This window comes from Schistocerca americana, chromosome 4 (assembly GCF_021461395.2).
Source record: "Schistocerca americana isolate TAMUIC-IGC-003095 chromosome 4, iqSchAmer2.1, whole genome shotgun sequence".
In the NCBI taxonomy this organism is placed as follows: Eukaryota; Metazoa; Arthropoda; class Insecta; order Orthoptera; family Acrididae; genus Schistocerca; species Schistocerca americana.
The window spans coordinates 138,164,840-138,188,615 of NC_060122.1; the positions used below are offsets into that span (position 1 = coordinate 138,164,840).

The window sequence follows — 23,776 nt, forward strand, 5'->3', positions numbered from 1 at the left end:
GTAATGTCCTGTAGTGTTAGCCAGGAGAGTGCTGGAGGCAGTCCAGTGAGTAGGCAACAAATCAGATGGTGCCTTCACGGTGGAGTGTGTTGTGAGAATTACTACAAGTAGTTTTGTTTTTTGGCCGAAATCCTTCGAAGAATTGCATAGTTAGATGTCATTGATTACAGCAATTAGCTTCTGCCCGTCGATGTTCGCCATTTCAATGATGCGTATTTCTGCTGGTGTTAGCTGTTGTTAAGAGAATGTGAGCAGGTACTAAGAATTAATATCTTCTGGTGATGTGTCGTTGTGCTTGCACCCTTCTTCTTGAGAGGTATTTGTTTGGCGTTCGTTAATCTGTAGTTAGTGTTGCTCTAGCTATTCTTTAAATATTTGTGTGTTTTTAATTGTTGTGCTGATTAGCCTGGCACCTATTAAGTCTGGTGTGCTTATGATACCTGTACTTCATTGTGATTTTACTATGTACAAGTCCATCAGTGTTAGTAATATTCATGAGGAGTGGGTTTGATTCCCATATAGGCATATCCATTGGCTTCCCTTTGGTTGTGCAAACATTACCTTAAATTGTTTGTTGGTAAATAATAATGGGGTAATGTCACTCTTGGTTATATTGCAGCCCATCTGGAATTGAGTGGAGTTAGTTCACTAAATTTTTCTAATAAGGCATTAGATGGTGGTGCTCATATTGATTGTTTAACCAATAGGTTTGAATAATCGTTTGTACTCCAGTGGGTTTCCAGATTAGATTTATCTTGGAGTCATTGGTTTTTGAATGTGTTAAGTAGATCATTCACAGGGGTATTCAGCTGGAGATGAAGTCTGTTGGAGTATTAGTGGTGGTGTGATTTCCCCCCCCCCCCCCCCCCCCCCCCCCCCCCCCCCCCCTTGTGAGCCGGTCAGTGGTGGTTATTTGCAGATCATGTTTAGAGGCATTAAGACAGTTCTGAATTGTAGTGGAGTTAATGACCGATATACGTTACTTTGGTTAAAGCAGCTCCTTTGCAGTATGTAGTTTGTGGTCTCCATATGATGATATACTTCATCATACTTGAAGTTGGCCAGGTTCGCATTTCTAAGTATGTTATGACACATGTATAATCTTAAGCATTACAGAGAAGTATTTGGTGTGTAGTTAATTGCCCTAGTTGGTTGATGGTTTCTGGTCACTGACTTGGGTGTTGGTAGTTTCAGATCATTTAAGTATCATGAATGGGATAAACACTAGCCCTCCACTCAAATATTGTTCATGACACCAAGCAGGGGATTCACAGTTTGCATGTTTCGTTTACAGGTAACCAAAGGCACATTGTAATGTTGGCTAAATATACATTATGGCTATAACTTCCTTCAGTTCTTCTATAACTGTGTTCAGGATTGATTGTTGCCTTAAGGTTTTTTAAAAAATTGTCATATAGTTTTCATCATCGTCATTTCAATTGTGTTTTGTGTGCGCTTATGCTACTGACCAGAATGCCATCTTGCGTGCAGAAGACAATAGTATGGACATCTATTGACAGTATGTATGATTATATTGTGAATTAGACACATTAAGGGGAAATCGCAGTTTGTTACTTTAATTTTGGACTCCAGTGTGTATTGCCCTCCTTATCATATAGTGTTGGAGAAGACAAAACTGATGGAAATTATCTTTCCTCTTTTTGTAAGCATGCAGTGTCCTGTACTAAGGCAATACTCTGCTATTGCAGATTTATGTGATTGGCCCAGACAGGTATGGTTGTCTACTATAATACCTCTTTATTCAATATGTCCCAAGAAATCTCATCTACACCTTGTTTCCTGAGGCCGAGGTCATCTCTGACAGAACCTAACAATTCCTGTTTTCGCAGGAGGAAGAAAGATACATCAAATATCTGTGGAGGGCTATTCTGATATTTGAGGAAATGCTGCCAAGGTACAGAAAGAAAGCTATGATAGTGGCTGCTTCTTCGGTTTGTTTCCTTGGCTGGACTCATTTTTCTTTGAAATTCTGGACGACCAATTCATTGCACATTCAACAAAAATCAGTCTACTTGAGGGAACAAAATGAAGAAACTGAAGCAGCCACTGTCACAGTTTTTTTATGCCCATTTTTGAAAATTATGTGCATAGTCAAGGAAAGTGACTTCAGGAAATGTTCAGCTACTTTTTTGCTGTGTACCGTTGGAAAATTTGCGAAGGTACTGTTATCTGACGGAAACACGAATTAAGTGAACTTTATGGGTTCGTTTGGGTACTGCACAGTGCATACCTCCTTGAAGTGGATTTCACAGGCAAGTGTACTGCCATGTTAGGAAACAAGTTGACATGGCAACTAGTATAGCAGAATTTATTCACACTACAAGGGCTATTCAATAAAGAATGATCTCTCCTTTCCCCCCACCCAATGTATCTTACTCATCTTCATAATTTTGAAGGTCCTTTTCAAAGTAGTCTCCCATGAATGTGATGCACTTGTTCCAGCATTTCTGCCAGTCTTCAAAAACGTGCTGGAAACCATTTTTTGAGAGGTCCTTCAAAATCATCTCCCCAGGCTTGCTTCTGATTATTGATTATTGATAATACCTCCCACGAAGGCTTTTTTTCATGTTAGGGAATTGAAAAAAGTCACATGGGGCTACATCCGGACTATAGGGAGGGTGAGGGATGCACTTCACATTGATTTTTGCAAGATATTCAGCAACAACATTGGCAATATGCACAGGGTGTATACAGTCCGGGAAAAATCCGGGCATTTTTTCATCCGAGAGAAAACCAGGAAACCCGGGAATTTTTCTTTGTTTTAGTTTGCAGTTAAATTTTTGTAATTCTGGCTGGTTAGAACTGATACTCTAACAAAGGATATTACCGTATCCCGCTACTGCAGAATAATACTGCAGCAATAACACGAATGAGACAAAAAACTGAAAATAGAACTTCAGTTGCAAAAGAAATCTGCTACATATGACAACAAAACTCAGTGCTCATACAACCATCTGCCAACAGCAATAATGTGTCAAAGGCTATAGGAAGACAATGCAATGCTTCATAACAACAAATTGCCTCCGATGAGCGTGGTGTCACAACTGTTTGCATCGAGGCCCATGAGAAAGACAGGCCGCAGCATGTACGTCACGGAGGTAGGCCTGACCTCTCTCACTTCAGCAGACAAACAGTGCTTCAACACCTCTTAACTCGTAACTAGCTGTTGGCGTACAAACAAGAATTGCATATTCTACTGGAATCTGCTATTATGAAATCTTATTGTTCATTAGACCTCCAACGATCAGAAGTCCATAGGCCTACTAATAATTTGTTACGGCTGTACTGTGGTACAACAGAATTAAAATTGTGTCGTCATAATTATTGCTTGCATGAGGCACCATGTAAAGATGTAATTCTCGGTAGTGCTTAAACACCTAACCACGAGTTACAGGTTTAGAAACGCACTTAGTCTGCTAAGCTGAGCAAGCGCGTGAGCTCAGGCCTATCCTCGTGACGTATGCGACGCAGCCTGTCTTTCTCGTGGGACTCGTGTTTACATTAGATTCGTTCGAGCAGCTTGCGAGCGGGCTCATGTGCATGCGCAGTTGAGTCGCGCATTAGTAGTACCTTCTCCCGCTTCTGGATACAGAAGTGTAGCTGTTAGCTGTATCACCAGTAGCAGCAAGCAGCCATTTGCTACCTGGAAAAATTATGCTGGCACACACAAACTGCCACACTCACGTATGTGGAACAGGCCCAAATTTAGAAGCCGGTGGGTGTGGGGGGGGGGGGGGGGGGGGCCCTGTCTGTCCCCAGATGGCAATTTGTGTCACAAAGCACCCAACATCCAGCACACGGTCTGTTGATTACTCGTATGATTTTAAAATGCATCCCTGCTGATTTTTTAATATTTTTGAACACATTCTAAGTTAATTTCTGAATGGATCATAAGCCGATTCTTCAGTGTATGCATAGTGCAGGTGATGTCTCTGCCAGAGGAATCCTGGTCGCATCTAGAAATAAACTTTCCTGCAGACAAAAGAGGTCGGGGCTATACTAGCTGATCGGAATAAAGCCAAATAGGTGAATGCCAATCTCTTGTTTGTTATGTGGTTGACTGCGTTTGCAAATGATCAGCTTTGTTATAATTACTAGCGAAATCCATAGATTCAGACTACCAGAATGGAAATAAACGACAAACAGGAATAACAGATAAAAAAAATTACGTATTATCTTCTCGGTGTATCCAAGAAAATGAAATTTTGACCGAGAAGTTTTGGCCAGATCGCTACACTAGTAAGAGCCAGATGCACGGTCCCCGGCTAGCAGCTGCTTAAGTTCAATTGTGGGAGTAGCACAGAGAACGCGTTGTATGAACACGTAATAATGCCTAACCAGAGAATAAATGCGGGATAACTAAACCGGTGATTGTGGCAGGGTTAGTAAAGGTAACCAGAGAATGAGTCTTGACACTGGCAGGTATAGTTACAGAATTAGTGATAAGATTGTTTGTTAGAACAAGAAAGGAGAAGAAATGGGATCATCACACAAATCATGGAAGAATATGACGATTCCAAATTTATACAAAAATTTCATATTACTACTTTTTGATCTCAGGCTTGAGAAGCTGGAGCATATGAATAAAATTTGGAACTATTTCCTAACATAAAACTTTTTGCTTTTAGTAGGCATAATAGGCATTTGGTATTGTTACTTCATGAATTATATTCTCTCGTGCTATAAGAATGGCCATTTGTGCAAAAACAGTCTCGTTCATTTGGTGTGTGTTACAATTGCTGCAATATTACACAGGCCTATTTCGTTTCATCTAGCAGACAGTGACAAAATAGACTAATCAGATCATGAAATCACACCAGTCTTGGGTACTAACTGTGAAGTTTTTCAATGTTAGACGACATTTCAATTTTTCATGTAGAATAACGTTTGACGAATTTTGATAAGGTAATAGATTCTTTCGCAGAATGGAAAGCACACCATGTAAAGCTGTAGCAAGATTAGAGAGAAAAAAATGCTAGGACCTAAGCAGTAAAGAAATGTGTACTGTCTTGCTTATCTCTTGTCTTTATGGTTTTACGTATCCTACATTTCATATTATGTCACACAAAAACAAGGCAGTAAAGAGTGCAAATTTTCTGAAGAGTTCTTGTTCTCCCGGTTACAAACAATCCCATCCAGTATAAATTGCAATGTGTGTGTGTGTGTGTGTTCTTCTTCTTCTTCTTCTTCTTCTCTCTCTCTCTCTCTCTCTCTCTCTCTCTCTTTTTTTTTTTTTTTTTTTTTTTTTTTTTTTTTTTTTTTTTTTTTTTTTTTTTTAAAAAAAAGAAAGAGTGGCAGGATGTCAATGTGACTGACTGGGAGCAGGAGAGGCACCACAGGGCATTTTAATTTCCGCTGTCATGAATATAGTTTGATGATATCCATTACAAAATATACACCTTTGAATTCCACAAAGCGAAATGCAGTGACACGTGATAGAAGAAGCATGGAACTGCACTTTGGCTCACAGGAGACCAAATAACGTCTTACAATTCCTCGAACATATATCTTTTATGTACCAGACTGTTCATTAAGATGTGCACTACAAAATTCATATATTTTTGAAAAGTTGATTTTTTTTAAAATCTTTAGCATTCTCTCTCAAACATTGGGGGGGGGGGGGGGAGGGGGGGGGGAGGAAATATTGTAGATCTGAGGCAGATGCACAGAGTCGTCTTGAGTTGTAGTGGGGAGGTGGGTAGTCTCCACATCACCTGTGTTTACATTTAGTGATTTTGCTGTTTTCTCTTCGTATGCTGCTCTCACGTTAAATGAAAACAAAACAGATTTCTGTGGCCAGGAGCTATCATGAGGGTTAAAATAAATTCACATAATTATGGAGGGCTAAAATTTGATTAATTTCAAGTCTTATTTTACTTCCACCTTTCTGGCAGTCAAGCATTAAATGCCTTGCAGAACAATGAAATTATTTTTGTCGTTTAGCTAAAGAAATTTGGCTTTTATTAATATTTTCTGCTGAGGCAGTCCGTTTATTTGAAAGTGTTTAATTCCACGCTGTCGGCTAGTTTCAACTGTTCGCTGGATTTCGAGGGCATGTTTTCATCTTCTAGCATGTATGACATTATGCCATAGTAAAGAACCAAACGTGAGATAATACAGTACTGGTACGCCAAGAAAATTTACATCCCAAAAACAACACTAAGAAGCATAATATCAGGTCGAGGCCTGCTTCATTGGGAATCTGGACATGCCAGTGTGTACTATAAGCTGAATTATGCATTTTAGTACGGTTCATGACATTCCGATGGTCTTGGAGTATCCTCTGATGTCTTGTTTCTTTTATGGCATAATGTAAGATCTTTTAATGTTTATGTGTATGAACATAGGGGCTCTCTGTGTAATCGTAGCTGCGCAAGTGCGGTGACACCTGTTATCTGGCACTCTCTGGCAATTACTGAAATAAACATATTTCTAACAAGTCGCGGGAAAATATTGCAAAATGTGGTTTGAAAAGCATTAAGCATAGTTAACGACGGCATTGTGTTGCACCACTCATTGCGTGGAATGAGTTGCACGCAAACAGTTTCGTATATGACTGTAGACACGGTGACACCAGTATACACTTCAGTTTCGTCGTTTTGTGGGTTCCCGAGTCATCTCTGAAATTAAAGTTTTGCCAGCTGCACGTCGCACGAGTTGTGATGGAGTTAAAGCTTGTTGCGTGTAATCGCTACATAAGAAGAAGAAGGAGAAAAAAAAATACGTTTAGATTCATGACTGGATGGAAAAAAGACGTCAGTTAGGTTGCTCAGCAACCTTGCTGAAATAATTTATAATGGATGGCCCACGAAGTTCTTTTACTTAGCTTAGAATGTTACCAGAATGGTTCACGTTTCTTCTAAATAGATTTAATTATGCAATAAGGAAAAGACACTGTAATGTATGAAGCAATGTCGCCAGAATTGAAATTACGTCTCACGTTGCATGCATCACAATCAACAATACTTGGCATGCTAGAAGATGCAGTTTTAGTTGGTGGTCACTCTTTTTCATTAACACCAATAATTATTAACATAACAGTAATAATTATTAACATTAACAGCAATAATTATTTGAAGCAAGCTGCATTAAGAAGAGAATGGTTTGCAAACTACTGTCTCAAAGATAGATCTGTAGTGGAAATATTTCTAAATTCAAACATATGTGAATAGGTAGCATGGTACGACGTTTTGAATAAATGAATATTGAATAAAGCATGCAGCTTCTTGACTTATGTAACTTTCCCTCCTGTCAACAAACCGAGCAAGGTGGCGCAGCGGTTAGCACACTGGACTCGCCTTCGAGAGGACGACGGTTCAATCACGCGTCCGGCCATCGATGATTTCCCTAAAACAATCCAGGAAAATGCCGGGATGGTTCCTTTGAAAGGGCACGGCTGACTTCCTTCCCCATCCTTCCCTAATCCGATGAGACCAATGACCTCACTGGTCGCCTCCCTCAAAGCAACCCAAACCCTGTCAACAATCGTCAAAAAAAAAAAAAAGTCGGCCAACTCGAACCTTGGGATTTTAGTCTTGTAGATGAGAGCATTTCCACAGCCAGAATTGTATTTTTCTTAATTCAGTTGTATATGTGCTCCTAATTCAATAAATTTTGCCCTGCAGCTCAGATATTGTCAAACCATCTGTATTTTGATCGCACATGACGGTTTCAGGAGCAGCAATATGTTGCTTATATTTTTGTAATCGACATCACTGAAATCCCACAGACACATATACAAAGATATCCAAAAAGTGAACATTATTGTCCGTTCCTCACTTCATATTTCAGTTTGTCCGCACTCTATGAACTCACATAACCTCAAACTCATGCAACTAGTGTTGCCAACACGCTGAAAGTGTTCAGTTTCACCAATGAGTTGGGCAAACACGCAGCACACATATGGAGTGGCCGGTAGCACAGTTGCTTGCAACCTAGTGTCCTCGTGTAAACTAGGCTTTACTTTTCAAAGTAAATTTCCTTTTACGCAAGATGAATAATATGCGAGAATGTATGATGAACTTCTGAAATCACAGAGCGGTTGACTGTGATTTAAAAATCAGCTTTAGCGGACGAGCAATTTAGAAGAATTTTGAGCCCAGAAGATCAGACGTTATGTCGTTATTAAACATTTTACTGGCACTTTTGTGTTATGTACCTTAAGTGTAACACGCACAAAGCTTCTCTTGCAGCTTATTAATCTATAGATAGTGTGTAGCGAGCGTGGTGATTACGACAATAATCACTCACACTCCCACCACTTACTATGAATACTTCTATTCTCGCGGCGTATATACAATGCGTGTAGCATAGAGTTCGTACTTCAGAGAAAAGATATGGCAAAGTCATAGTTGTTCCGCTGTGGTAGGGTATTATTGGGGGGTGAGCCAATGATTCTACTTCCCCACAAATCTTAAGAGACCAATATTATATGTGAAAGCTTCTTGTAGCAACATTATGTATATTAATTTAAACCATAAACTTTTCCTATTTGTGTGTTCGTGCTACTTAAGTGATGTTGCTATTGGCTGATGACATCACGTGTTGTATACTCTGAATATCTGCTGTCATCGGCTGGCGAGATGATGTGGCATCAGCTGTGACTGGCTTACAAAAGTGCATTGCAATCTCAATTTCAATGCTTCAGAAAGTAACATGCAGTGTTTTGTGGGATTTGCATTTATACTTTCGTAATATGAAAATATACAGTGTACATGTTGCTGCACATCAAAGATCTTTCCAAAACGTGCACCCCCCCCCCCCCCCCCCCCCCCTCCCCGAGTTTCATTTTCTAAAGTGCTGAGAAATTCTACGACAGTGTATAAAACCATAGCCATTCAAAGGATTAATAACTTTTACAGTTTCGAGGGAAAGTATATTGTCTCTTAACACAGTAAAAGTGTATTCTCAACTGGGAGACAATATATTTTTAACCGGGAATTTTTTTGCTTGTCCGTGTATACACCCTGGTGCAACAATGCATTATCATGCTGCAGCATCCAGCCAGCTTCACAGAAATGTGGCCTTTTGCGCTTTATATGGACTTGCAATGTTTTCAGGACATCCCTGTAGTATTGTCCAGTTACTGATGTTTGTGCAGGTACAACATGCTGATAAACCATTCCTTGAATATCAAAGAACGAGATTACCACAACTTTACCAGCAGAAGCAACCACTTTTGCTTTTTTGGAGGTTGGTGATGAAGATGATTTCCACATTGAGCTTTGCTGTTCACTCTCAGGAAAAAAAAGATGTAGCCAAGTTTCATTAGCAGTGATTACATTTGAAAGAAACTCCAGATCTTCCTCTAACATCAACTTTAACTGCATGCAGACCTGCACGCGAATGCTCTTTTGTTCAGGAATCAACAGTCTTGGAACCCATCACGCACAAACACATGTCGTGTAATTTTTCTGTCACTAACATGTGGGTGGCATCCAAAGAAATGTTCAGTATTTCAAAATGTGATCTTAAGGTAATTCATTGATCCTCACTCACAATGACAGCAGCAGTGTTGCTTTCTTCTGTAAGTGAAGGAACTGGAGCATCGGATTCACCTTCTTTTGAAATTGATTGTCTCCCTTCTTTAAACATTTTAAACCACCTTCGAGCTGTGCTGTAGGGAAGAACAGACTCTCCATAGGCCTCCTGTAACATTGTATAGGCCTCAGCTGAAGATTTGTTGAGACGAAAGCAGAATTTCAAAGCCACATATTGTTCCTTGTGTGTTACCTCCATTCCAGCGGCAGGCGATACTGAACCTGTCTGACCTTGCCTCCCTCTCACAGGCGAGAACAAGGAGTCCCAACAGTGAAACTACTATGGCGTGTTTGTTGCACATTAAGCTAACAGAATATCATAATATTAAATTTTAGTACGAGAAGTTATTGAGCTTGAGGTGGGAAACTTAAATTTACTAGAACATTTCGTCTAACAAATTCATTGCAAATACAATTAATGAATTGTTTTGCTTTTCTTCCACATTTATTTAAGTTACGTTGTTCGTTGACTGTTAGTGTGCCATGAACATTAGACCCAAAATTACTGCCTTGTCAGAACTATGTAAAGAATCTCCAGGCCCATTATCAACTGCAGAAGTCTCATCTTCATCACCAGTAAAGCCTGCAAAGGATGAATTGAATGAGAGGGGGATAAGGCAGTTCTGTGTTGATGATAAATTCATGTATTTTCTGAATCTATTCCCCCCCCCCCCCCTTCCCCAATATTAGAAAGCATCTGAACAGGATTCTTCTAGAATGTGCAGGATCTCTTCTGCCTCATTCAGTTGCCGTTTAGCCATTTTACTACTGAAGAAATTCGGAAAAAAATCTTTAAAGAACAACGTCGTGTATTGGATACTACCATGGCAAATGTTTTATAAATGAGCACAACTTGAAAGCAAATTGTATAAGCCATTACGTAAAGTAAAAAATGAGTCGGTATGGAACATGTTACTTCCCAAAATGCATCTATATAAATGTCAATACCTTATTGCATTGTAAATTGCAAAAGAAGAATGCCCTGGATTTCACCAGAATACACTTGTCAACAAATTAACAAAGATACACGGTGCAGCAGATGTTACTGAGAAGGTGTTGTAGCCAGTTTTCTTAAAACAGAATCGAGACTGCCATATTACGCCTTACACGGTGCAAGTTCTCTGGAACACTCAGAGCTGAGTGCATCTTTTCCTTCAGAAGGCATTGTCTTGCTGTTTCATTCACCAATGCCCAAGCATTATTGCTCATGCAAGTCAAGAGCAGTAGTTGTTTGGGTGTCATATGGAATGGTTGTGTGGGGTCATGTCACACCAAAAATACATGCGCGGTTTGCAGATGTTGATATGATATGTGTTTGGAAGTTTTCTATTTATGGTATAGCAGTACTGCATGATTAATCGGTTTATTTGTGGAGGGTCCATGAAATTACACACAAAATCAGTTAAAGAGTCAGTATTGTCAGTTTTTTAATCTATCATGAACGGTTGAAGCTTGATAGTCTAATTTGGAAAAGTAACACTGCTATGGGAGACGTCATTGTGACAGTAGAACTAAATTTATCTGCTAGTATTAGCATGTTTGGGTGTAACCATAGTTAATATGTTATGAATTAAATTAACAGATGAAGTAAATTGTATGAACTGTTACCCTTTCAAAGCAACCTTTACGCCTAAAATTGAAGAATGATAATATTCAAAAAGAAAAGAGACATGTTTTTGTTTTAGGCAACACTATCAGGTTCCATACAAAGTGTGCTCTCTCTGTTAACCATCTCTTATTCATTTCTGAGCCCTGCAAAGAAAACTGTTTCAATTACAAATCAGCAAAAAAGTTGTGGAAAGAACATTACAAGCTTTCCTCACATAGTATAACTGTCATAAGATAATTATTAATTGTAGTGTTCAGTGCCTGTTTTTGTGTAAATCTACCTTTATTTTAAAATAACACGAATGTAGCATTGAATGTACCACTATTCATTTCAATCTTTCTGTTTTCCAGAGGATGAGAAAGGACCTGAATATGAATTTGGAATTACTGGATTAGCTAACAAACGGGAACTTCTGCAGACTGGAGATCCAGTTACATTTCAAGTAGATACTGAAGGCAGAGCAACAAATATATCAGCTATACGCAAGAAAAGAAGGGCTACAGTTAATGCAGTGAAAGGTAATTGGTGTATTCAATTATTTGTAAAGTGTGGTTATAAGAGAAAGTAGTATGAATGAAGTGTGAATGAGGTGACCACCAGCCATATACTGCCATCTCCACAAGTTAAGGTACTTGGAGATCAACACGACACACCAACGTGAGACTTCTTAGTCCACCTTCAACAGCTTTTGTTGGCAGAAATCTTTTGTATTGGTCTTCTGTATTGAATATGTTTGGTGCATAATATTAACAGCTAAAGAATGGCTCGGCAAACGCATTTGGATGACATTAAGTGAGGCAGGTCCATTGTCAGATTGGAGACCATCCTGTCAGTGCAAGGGGGACCAAGCATTGAAATGTCATGTTCACAGTTTTTGAGTAGATGGAAGGAAGAAGTAATGGCAAGATAGGATCATAAGCTACAACGTAGAACCAGTATCGCCAGTTTGAGATATGAGCTGAAAGTATTCCAGCTGACAAAATATATACCCTACATTGTGACCTCCTGATAGCCTGTGAATTGCGCATCTCCCACAAGAATGAGCAGTGTTCTCAGTCCAGAAATTCATGTTCTGTAGGCTTTCAGACCTACCAAAGGGATTCCCCTAACAAAGACACAACATAGCAGATGTGATTTTCTGCTCACACCCATGTAGACCCAAAAATTGTGAGATTGTGGTCTCTTCATAGACAATTCGCTATTGAGCCTGGAGAGGAAATGCATAAATCATTGACTCCTTTCCACATGGCCGTTTTAGCCTAATGTTTGATAGTGGTGTTCATCTGACCACTACTTACCCCAGTTTGGGTAAGGAGATTTCATCATCATCATCATCTTCTTCTTCTTCTTCTTCTTCTTCTTCCTCCTCCTGTATACACTTTTAAACATGTCCTTTTTTTATTTTTGTGGAATAGAGCTTCATATTGTCATTACTGGGGAAAATATATTCATCAACAAGTTTATTCTCTACATTAAATGTGTTAAAATGTCTTTCCTCCTAGACAGACACTGATATATGGAAAGCTGTAGAATATTTACATCTTGTCACACAATACAGTCCCAAGCCTTGATTTGATTCACAGTTTGCAACAACTTCGCTTATTTTACTGTGAAGAACTTTCCCCCTTAACCTGCTTTATACGCGTGACCTCTTAAACTTCAAATGGGTTCTCCCAGAGTATATATTAGTGGAGCACTCCACCTGACTTCTGGCAACCACATCTGATGCTTACAATCGACTGAGTAGGAAGTACTGTGCATTTTGTTTGTGGTGTTCGCCTCTATTTGCAAATAACTTAAGTTGCATATGAATGCTTAAAACTTTGTGCTTCTATGCACGCATCTTTTGGAGTGTGGCTCTTGCTCTATTTTCCAGACCTTGATCTTGTCTCATTTGGACTATGGTTGCCATGGTTTATGGCATAGCTCCACCTTCAGTTTGAAACTGTTAGACAGATGTTGAGATAACAGACTTCGTAAAAGAAAAGCTACTACAATTGTTTAGTAGTGGAAAGGCATTGGGAACAAATGAGATATCTATAAGGTTCTATAAAGATTGTGCGGAGGAACTTCTAGCAGCAGTGTATCGTAGATTGTTGGAGCAATGAAAGGCACCTAGTGACTTTAAAAAAAGTGCAGCTCAGTCCTGTTTTTTCAAAAAGAGTTGTAGGGCAGATGCACATATTCATAGGCCTATATCATTGACATCAATCTGTTGTAGAACTAAGGGACACTTTTTATGCTCAAGAATTATGACATTTTTGGAGAATCAAAATCTCCTGTAAAAATGAAGATGGATTCAGCAAACAGAAATCTTGTGAAACTCAACTCTCTGTTCCACCACGAGATCCATAGCGCTCTAGACAACAGTGATCATGTTGATGCCATGTTCCTTGACTTCAGGAAGACATTTGACACTCTCCTTCACTGCCATTTAGTGAAGAAAAAAAAGGTGAGTTTACCTAGTATTGGACCAGATCTGTGACTGGATTCAAGACTTCCTTGCCGATATAACTTAACACGGCACTCTCAAGAGAACAACATACTGTAGATAGATGGAAAGGTAATTTCCGGAGTACCCTAGGGAAGCATGAGGGGACTGTTACTGTTTACTATGCATATAATTGATGTAGTAGAGTGTGTCAGAAGTACTTTTAAAGCTGTTCACAGATGATGCAGTTGTGTACAAGAAAGTAGCAATGCCAGAAGACAATATTGATTTGCAGAATAACTGCTGACAATGGATGAATGGTGCACAATTTAAATTACGTTTGGAGTGGGGCAGTGTGGTTGGTTTGGGTATCTCCCACTGTACACCGAGTCTAATGAATGTTTTTCCCTACCTCCTTCAAGAGCTGCCTTGGTCATCCCTGTTTTAATTGGTTTTTAAATGTGGTTAGCCCCTTCTTTCTGCCACACCCTATTTTCCATTTTAGGAGCGGGACTCCAGTGAGTAGTGATTGCTGTTCTCCCATTTTTAACACTTTCAATGTAACATTTTCTCTGTAATGTGTCAGGGTGGACAGTTGTAGGAAGGACAATCTCCATTGCATGCAGAGCCCAAGGGGACACTTGCTTGTCGCTTTGCTCCAACCACCTACTGATCTGATTACTTTTCTCGCATTATTCTATTATTGTCATTCTAGCTGATACCCATTACTACTTAGACTTCTCAATTTTACTATTACAAATGTTCCAGCTAGAAGACATTCTTTACTCTGTAGCTGTCTTTGCCCTTATCTGGTTGGCTGGGGGCCAGAGGAAAGTAGACTTCCTCCAACCACGGTTATTCTAAATGATGGACCCATGTTCAGAACTTTGTATTTATTTAAATACAAATCCAAAATGAACAAGTTTTATAGCAGTGAAAAGAGGAAGTTTCAAAGTTTTTTCATAATGTTTGATATTAGTTTAATAAATGTAATAATTTGTATTTAGTTTTAATCATTATTTAATAATTATAAATGTTATAAATGTTCAGTGTAACCAATGTTGGCAGCACGGCAAACATCGACATGGTAACCAATCTTTTCCCACACACGCTAAAGTGTGTCTGCTGTTACTGAGCACATGGCAGCAGTGATCCAATTCTGCAGATCATTCAGAGTTTTTGGTAGAGGCAGTACATACAGTTTCCTTCCCCGTAAGAAATAGTAGCAAGGTGAGAGATCAGAAGATCTGGGCGGCCAGAAGTGCTGAGCCAGGTCCTAAAGTCCACTGTGACTGATCCAGCACTGAGGAAGGGAGTCATTCAAAAAGTCTCATACATTGCTGTGCCAATGGGGCAGAGCTCCTTCCTGTTGGTAATTGAAGTTCTGGGAATCTTCAGTAACTTGAGGGAACAGCCATTGTCCCAACATATCCATGTACATGATTCCTTTTATTGTTCTTTCCTCAGAGCAAAATGGTCCATAAACCTTTGTACGGGATACGGCACAGAACACGTTGCTCTTTGGTGAGTCTCTTTCATGTTACAATGGTGAATGTGGGTTTTTCAAACCCCATATGCGAACACTGTGTCTGTTAACTTGTCCACGAAGGTTGAATGTTGCTTCATCGTTAAAAATTACATGCTGTATAGAAATGCGTCATCGTCCATCTTTGCTAGCACATAACCACAAAATTCGAGATTCTTCTCTTTGTCATTGGAGTTGAGAGCCTGCACAAGTTGTAATTGGTAGGACTTGTACAGCAAATGCCGTCTCAGAATTTTCCATACAGTTGGTTTGGGGGTATTCCAAGTTCTCGACTGGCTCTATTGGTATACTTACTGGGACTGCACACAAAGCTTTCCTGAATCTGTTGGACATCATCTTCTGACATGTGGTCAGCCTGTGCATTTTCCTTTGCACACACTACCAGTCTGTTTAAATTGCTTAAACTAATGGCTAATGCTTTTGCGAGTTGGTTGTTCAATACTGAATTTGGTACAAAGTGCTCCACAGTTGCCATCTCACTCATAACTGACAGTGAAATTGAATGGCGGCCCTATTGCTGCGCGAACTCTATTGGTCGCTTCTGAAACCATCACTGCCCAGCTGCTGTTTCCTGCCAAAAATTTTGAAACTTCCTCTTTTCATTGGTTTAAAGCTTGTTCATTTTGGATTTGTCTTTGAATACATATGAATTTTTGAAAATGGTCCATCATTTAGAATAACCGTGCATAATCATCTTCGACAGTTCCATGAATTGTAATCCTTGAGATTTCTTCTCTCTTTCATAACACCATTTCAGGTATCAAGTCCAAAGTCCCAAAAGCCCTACAGGATCATTTTCATAATTCTTTTGTTGAATTATGAATATATTGTGGGTGCAGGTACTTGCATTGGGAAGAAATACGCATTTCATTATTCATATAATGATGTCAGTTTCAGCTCTACTTTGGCTGACCAACTTTTGCTTTGATGTGCTTGTAACCAGAACTAGCAATCACTCACTCATCTGGAGGTGTAAGAACTTTATTGCAGGTGTAGCGTCTACTGGCAACCTTGCTAATTGATAGAAATGAGGTGTCACATTCAAATGAAACCCGATTTTATTAACTCAGAAATGTAGTTTTACAGAGCACACAACTCAAAAATAGTCGCCAAACTTTTTGGCACATTTATCCCATTGCGACACTAGCCGGTAGATTTTATCCTTGAAAAGCTAGTAGGTTGTCAGATCGAGGGCTGGACCCAGTCACACACTTTGTCGTCAGTTGTGAATCAATGTCCGTAAATAGCTTGTTTTAGAGGTCCAAACAGATGAAAGTCAAACGGTGAAAGGTCGGGACTGTATGGTGGATGTTCCGGCCGTTTCCCACTGAAACTGCTGCAGTGTCATCTTCACCAGATTGGCTGTGTGTGGGCAGGCATTATCATGCAGGAGGATAACACCATTGAACAACATGCCTCGGCGTTTTGACTTGATGGGTCGTCTGAGGTTCTGTAAAGTGGCTTGATAACACTGAAGCAATCTCCTTTGTAGACGGATTGCACTTCCCTAGTATTCTACTAATTAACCGAAGTCTGCCACCTGCTTTACCCAAGAATGAGCCTATGTGATCATTCCATTTCATATCCATACAAATTCTTACACCTAGGTATTTGAATGAGTTGGCCAATTCCAATAGTAACTCGTTGATGTTATACTCATAGGATACTACGTTTTTTGTTATGTAAAGTGCAAAATTTTACATTTCTGAACATTTAAAGCAAGTTGCCAATCTCTGCTGCACCACTTTGAAATCTTACCAAGATCTGACTGAATATGTTCGCAGCTTCTTTCTGTTAGGACTTCATTACAGATAATTGCATCATCTGCAAAAAGCATGATTTTGTTATTAATCTTGTCTTGCAAGGTCGTTAATATACAATGTGAAAGCATGGACCCCAACACACTTCCCTGGGACACACCCAAAGTTACTTCTGCATCTGATGAGGACTTTCCATCCAAGATAACATGTTGCATCCTCCCTACCAAAAAATCATCAGTCCAGTCACAGATTTCACTTGATATCCCATATGACTGCACTTTTGACACTAAGCGTATCACACCTGTAGAGACATCCGTCAAGTTCACTGTAGTTTCCTGGTTTAGTCCTTTCTCTTTCCAGCCAACTGCGTTGGCAAAAATTCTAAGTTTATTCTCTTCTTTCACCTATCCACTGATTGTTCCTTCAGGAACACTACACTTGCATTATAAGCTTGCTTTAGTTCTACCGTTCTCCACACGATCAATGATCTTTAGTACTCACAGAATATGCTTTCTGTTTCTGTGATATCATAATAACCACACAAAAATCTAGACAGTTAATGAACAATTTATGCTCCATGTGATGGTTGTGCTCATTTTTACTGTTGCATAGCCACTTTGTTTACTGTGTCACAGTGTTAACCATGAGATGAGTATTCAAAGCTTCTCACCAGTAATAACCCTAGTATGTTGATAAGACAATCCAAACTTTTTCATTACACCCATCTGTTTTGGTTATTATTTAGAGGGCGTAGAGGTTGCAGCAGTAAATTAAAGCGCAGAGAATCTACGTGCAGACTGTAATAACATTTTTCCAAATTTGTAAAACAGGCTGCGAGTGCAAAAATGATTCATAAATGATATTTTATTTTGGGGAACATACTTGTTACTGCATTTTATCCAAAAGCATGGTGTATCAGACTGCGGTATATCAGACTTCTACTGTATTGTGACTAGTAAGTGTTCTATAACACTACATCGGAATAAATCCAAGATATGCTTTATCTCACAATTTGTTTTCTCCATTAAGTATGATCTGAGGATATCAGTTTGCTAGGAAACTCGTCATTCTCATCACGAAGCTGGTCCAGGTATTCCATAAACTTGTATTTTGTTCAGCGGTCAACAGTGTTGGACTGTACTGAAATATTGTGGAAGTCAAATAACATGGCGTCAACAGGGGTGCCATTATCTACAGGTTCCTGTATCTCATGAGCAAGCAGAAGCAGAATGAGTCAGATTTCACAAGGTTACTGTGTGCGGAGTCTGTGTTTATTTCTACAGAGAAGTTTTTTAATAGCCAAAAATACTATAAGCTCAAATGTAAGACATGTTGTACAACAGTTTGAGAAAAGTAATGTAGAACTATAGTTAAATGCTTGTGTTCAATCAGGCTTCTGTTGTGAAAAGGCCACTGTAATATTGTTATGTTGTATGTGTGTCATTATTACACATTGTACTTGTCATGATTTGGACAGGAACTAACCCTTGAAATTCAACTAAAGTGTTATGTAAATGTTCATTTTCCTGTTTTATTGAAAAAATGGGCTGTAATTAGTGAAGAATGAGATACTGCCAATTATGGAGTGAAATTTTCACATTGTTTTGTACTGTATCTATTGTTTTAATGTCTTAATAAATGAAATGATTCTTATGCCTTGTCATTTACTATATTGTGCTTGCTGCCAATGACTGTTCTGCCATATGAACTGATTTAAAAAAGCTATTTTCAGGAATGAGAAGAGAGACTTAAAACCATCAGTTGCCATTTTCTAGTGAAACGTAGATTGTGTTGCCCTATGCAGCAAGTGTGTGTATGATGTAAACTTCCATGAATGCTGTGAGATAAAGCTATCTGTGTTTCAATCCTCTTAAGTAATATCTACTTCTGCCTTTCTTCATTCCCCACGATTCCCTCCCTCCCATCAAAGTGTCCTCTCTCCCTCCCTCCCACCATCCATCTTTCCCACTGTCCCCTCTCACCTACCTTCCCTGACATCCCTCAGTGCCTTCACCTTTCTCCACCTCCTTCTCTCTCGAGTATTGTGGTTACTCGCACAAGAAGTGAACAGGTTTGCAATATTCTAAATACATTTTCTGTACATTTTGTAGGTCTCTTTGGATTTCTGGCATATGAACTTGATGAAGGAAAGAATCTGTTTTTCCACATGTCTGAAGTAAAAGATGGTGTAACACTTCAGCCTGGAGATCAAGTAGAATTTGTTATTGTAACTAATCAGAGAACAGGCAAATCCTCTGCTTGCGATGTTACTAAAATTGGGTAAGTTGTATGCTGTATAGTGGTAATTTCATGAAGCATGTAAACAAACTTTATTCTGTTGAATTGGTTGTCTCTCTCTCTCTCTCTCTCTCTCTCTCTCTCTCTCTCTCTCTCTCGGACATACCATTTATCAACATAAGTCATTATTTTATTCGGTGGCTACATTTCAACTTTGCAGGGGGTGTTCTTTCGCCAATAAGAAATGCATCTGCAGAAAAGAATACTGTCAGCAAAAAACCATGTTTGTTTGTGTAATAAGTATAAATTAATTTAATCATAAATTTCATAATATGTCAGTATGGAAATGTTTGAGATAAACTTCTTCCTTAAGTTTCAAACTTCTTCCTTGTTTTTAAACTAAATATGTGTGTACTTAACAGCATCATATCCATCAGAACAAATTTGGATGTCTTTATATCTGCTGCATTGAACCATTTCTGTCTGTCTACTATTTCACCTATTTTTCACTGTCTACTTCATAGAAACCATTTACCTAACAAACAGGCAATAAAGTGGTTTGTAATTAAATACCTAGTCACAAGAAGCTGTGTCTCACCAGAACCTAGCTTTCCTGTATTTGAATGTGTGAATATTCTCTTTTGTCTTTTGACAGTATTATGAAAAGTATAGTTGGTACTCACCATAAAGGAGAGATACTGAGTCACAGATAGGCACAACAAAAAGACTGTCGAAAAATGAGCTTTCAGCCAACTAGGTCTTTGTCAAAAATAGACCCCCCCCCCCCCCCCCCCACACACACACACACACACACACACACACACACACACACACACACACACACTCGCTCGCGTGCGCGACCACAGTCTGTAGCAGCTGAAGCCAGAGTTTGTCAAATCTGACTTGAAACCTCTACATAGAAGTCTATCAAAGAAAGAAAGAATTCTAACATCACATTTAATTTTTCTTATCAACACAAAACTATTGCCAAAACTATGTGTTTTCTGAGGACTTTGCACTTTTGCAAAATAGCCAGCAATACTAGGAGCTTCTGTATTCGGGTTCGCTGTGATCGTTATTCCATCTTGAAGACGTGTCATCCTTCAGCGTGATTCTCCACAGTTAAATAAACCAGTAATATTTGTTCTATCCTGTATGATAACTTATTTTCTGGTTTTCATATGAGAGCTATCGTTCATCATTAAGAATACGTAGGAGTACACATCATTCCTCTGGAATGGTGTGTAACACAGCAGACTATGGGAAGGTGAAAGTAAGCCAAGATCAGTAGATCAACATTCTGGACGTAGCTATCTCCTGAAAGTCACAAAGACAGACAAGACAGTCTTTGTTCATCAGTAACATGACTTTTACATTGGTGTGAGGCTCTGTCATTGTCTGGTGCACAACTGTCAGTTTGTCACATTTTGTGTGTGTTTCATCACCTTCCAAGAGAAAAATTGGAATGTAGGTAGGAAACTGTCCTCATTTAAGGATTCATTATAAGTGTAATGCACATTATAAAATATCCTGTGTTGTCTGAACTCTACAAAGTTTTAATATAGAGATTTTAACCTGTTGTTTTTCCCAGGAGGCCTCTGCCAGTTATGTCAGGGTATGGGTTTAGTGAATTCTTAGTTCCCAAGTTGAGGATGTCTGCATCATTAGTTCTTTATAACTTTGTGCCTCAATGGGTACCATCATATTCTACAATGGAACGCTGTTAGTGTGTTGAGATTTTAGCTTATGTGCCTGGATTATAGGGTGGTAGAATATTTTATTAAAAATATAAATTTTAAAATTTTATCAGTCTCAGGTTGAGCTGTATGTTGAAGAGACACTAAGTCAGTAGCAGGCAACCTCAGGGGCATTTGCTGCAACATATTTATATTAGGCTTCTTAGAGTATTTGTGTCCCTTTTGAGTAGACATATATTTTCCTTGTGAGCATCTAAGCTTATCTGGCATTGTAACATAGTTGTTGTTCTCAGATTTGCTGTCAAGCTCCAAAATAAATTTGACATACTATCTCAATGGTCCATGTAGATGCCATCTTCAGATAGGACACTTCTTGAATCAAACTAAACTATTGCCAATGCTTACTATGTTCCAGTGGAGAATGTCTACCTCCACAGAAATACCTCAGCTTGAACAGTTGAAACTGAATGAAAATGATTTTAAAATATATATTGAGACTGTTGATTATGCCACCATTCAAGGAAGCTTACATGTAAAACTCTACTTCTTAGTACATTTGATGTTTAGATTTGTTTCAAAGTCTACAGGAGCACAAGTTATTGAAGAAACAGTACCGGTAGCAGCAGCAAACACAAAACATTTCCGTGAAACATTATATGCTAACACATGGCAGTATTACTCAACAAAAAAAGCAAACTGTAGACCCAGCCTTAGTAAGAACTAACTGGGTTCTGGGATAGACCACAGAAAATGTTTGTATCTAGCTGCATTAGTAGATGTTAAGCAGTATTGACCATAATAGGTGACTGAGTGTGGAAGTAAAATGTTGAAGGTAAGTTGATGGTGTGCTAATTATGGCCAGATTACACTACATCATGTGGAGCTGAAAGTTTCTGTCCCAAAGAAGAAGCAACAAAGTACATACAATAAGTATCCAACCGATGATATGGATCAACATGTAGGGCAGCAGTCGGTTGTGTATATAAAGCAGAAGGTATGTGTATATGCCTAGGATCTCCTCCCAAACCCTTTGATGAATTATAACCAAATTAAGCATAGAAACAGCAGGCTTCACAAGTATCAGCATTGTGGAGTTTGTAACCTCATAGCCCCAAAAGCAGTGGAGATATACAAAAAGGCAGGCATGTTTCTTCCACCGTCCGGCATATAGGCTGCCCTGCACAACAGGTATGTTGTGTGGAACAATATCAGTCTACCAAATCGACCTGCTTTGGAGGGCAGCCTATATGTCAAGGTAAGGAGGAGATTTCTGGGCCCTGGATTCCCTGCATGACTGGTATCCTGTGTTGTAGTGGTATTGACCTGCTTTGGATGGAGGTCAGATGCAAAAAATGATTATTCAAGCCCCTGATGTGTAGCCCGCCTAGCATGACATACGTGTTGTAGTAGTAGTATCGGGCTATTTAACTGAAATGCATTGCAGGGGTAGATGTGCTGATGACCACAGCTGGGAATAGGTTGAGATACATAGAGGAAGAGAGGGGCAGAGTGAAGGGAGGAGGGGGAGATTGCTGAGACAGGTGGAAGGTATAGTGGGCAGTGGAAAAGGAAAAGGGGGACAGAGATAAAAAGAGAAGGGGAAGAGGATATAATCAGAGGGAGGGGGAAGAAGATACGATCAGAGAGAGGGGGATGGAGTAGATGAAGAGGCAGTGGGGAGGAGGAGACAATTAAAGAGGTGAGAGGATGAGGTGGACGGGGGGGTGGGGGGGGGGGTGTTCTATATGCGACAAGTGCACACGCGGGTGAAGATGTGGGATTATTAACAATACAATGAAAACTTCGCTTTTGTCACACAGAACTGGATTCCTGGGCTATCAAGGAAAGTATGAAGAAATTTGTTCTGTCTGAAGGTATTTGGTTTTAAAAGATGTCAGAATAAATGAGCCATCAAGTGTGAACAAGAAAAAGATCAACAGAATTAAAGGGAACAGTGGTTTACTTAAGCAAAACGTGGATTTGTACGCATTACATGGTGAAGAATTGTTGATAAAATCGCATGTGCAAGGAGTATTGTTAAACAAAAGTGCTGTGCTGGATTGGTATACAGATACGTAGCATGTGACAGTGCCCCACATGTTAAAATACCGCAGTGTACACTTTTATCATCTTCCCCTACTTGTTTCTCAGTAAAAAAGACAGTGCTACCACCCAGGACAGGTCTTCATTTTGCTTTAATTAGTGTCATATTTCCCAAATTAAAAGTTGATCTGATGCGTGCTTTCTGAAAATGTGGAATTGTAATGAATTTATTAAAGCAAAGGGGAATGTAACAGTTTGTGGCTAAGTTGTAGGTAATGTGATTACTTTGGCTTTTGATAATGGCATACTGCAGTGTGTAAACACCAAATATTATGTAGCATCTCTGCCCTTGTCAAATATCCGTGCTGTTCTATTCAGCTATATACTAAAACATTGTTCATTGTTAACTCAGAAATTTCACTTCCGTGACAAATAAAACAAGAGTGTACAACACAGAAACTTCTTTTTTGTGGAAAAATGACTGAGTTCAAGATGTCTTACACACATTGTCAAATAGTACATTTATGACATTTGTGAATCTGGTGGTCAAAATTGAATCTTGCATGGTATTGTTTCGACAATTACTTTTGCTTATCTAGTCTATAGATTTTTTAGCATTCAAACATCAGTTGTACACTAATACAGATTTTACAGATAAATAACCTTGAACGGTGTGGCTCATAGTTATCCATATTTTGAAATAAGTTTTATTCAGTTTGAGCTGTAGCATCTACCTTGTGAGTAGTAACATAAAGTAAGTTAATAGAACAGGATCACACTGTTTCTCTGAGAAGCTGATTAAAAGAATTCTCAGCATTGTTTAATGACCTTTTACCCCACGCATGCTAGTACACATTTCTGTTTTCTTTGATATACAACTTGCTATTGCATT

General features: G+C 39.1%; 1 protein-coding gene across 1 annotated transcript in view; it reads left to right on the top strand.

Moving 5' to 3' along the window:
• LOC124613103 (cold shock domain-containing protein E1) overlaps window positions 1-23,776 on the top strand; it is a 70,414-nt gene that overhangs the window by 26,841 nt on the left and 19,797 nt on the right. The window contains exons 12-13 of the mRNA XM_047141697.1: window positions 11,520-11,687; window positions 19,018-19,186. Coding sequence (XP_046997653.1) covers window positions 11,520-11,687; window positions 19,018-19,186 — 337 coding nt within the window. The remainder of the gene's footprint in view (window positions 1-11,519; window positions 11,688-19,017; window positions 19,187-23,776) is intronic.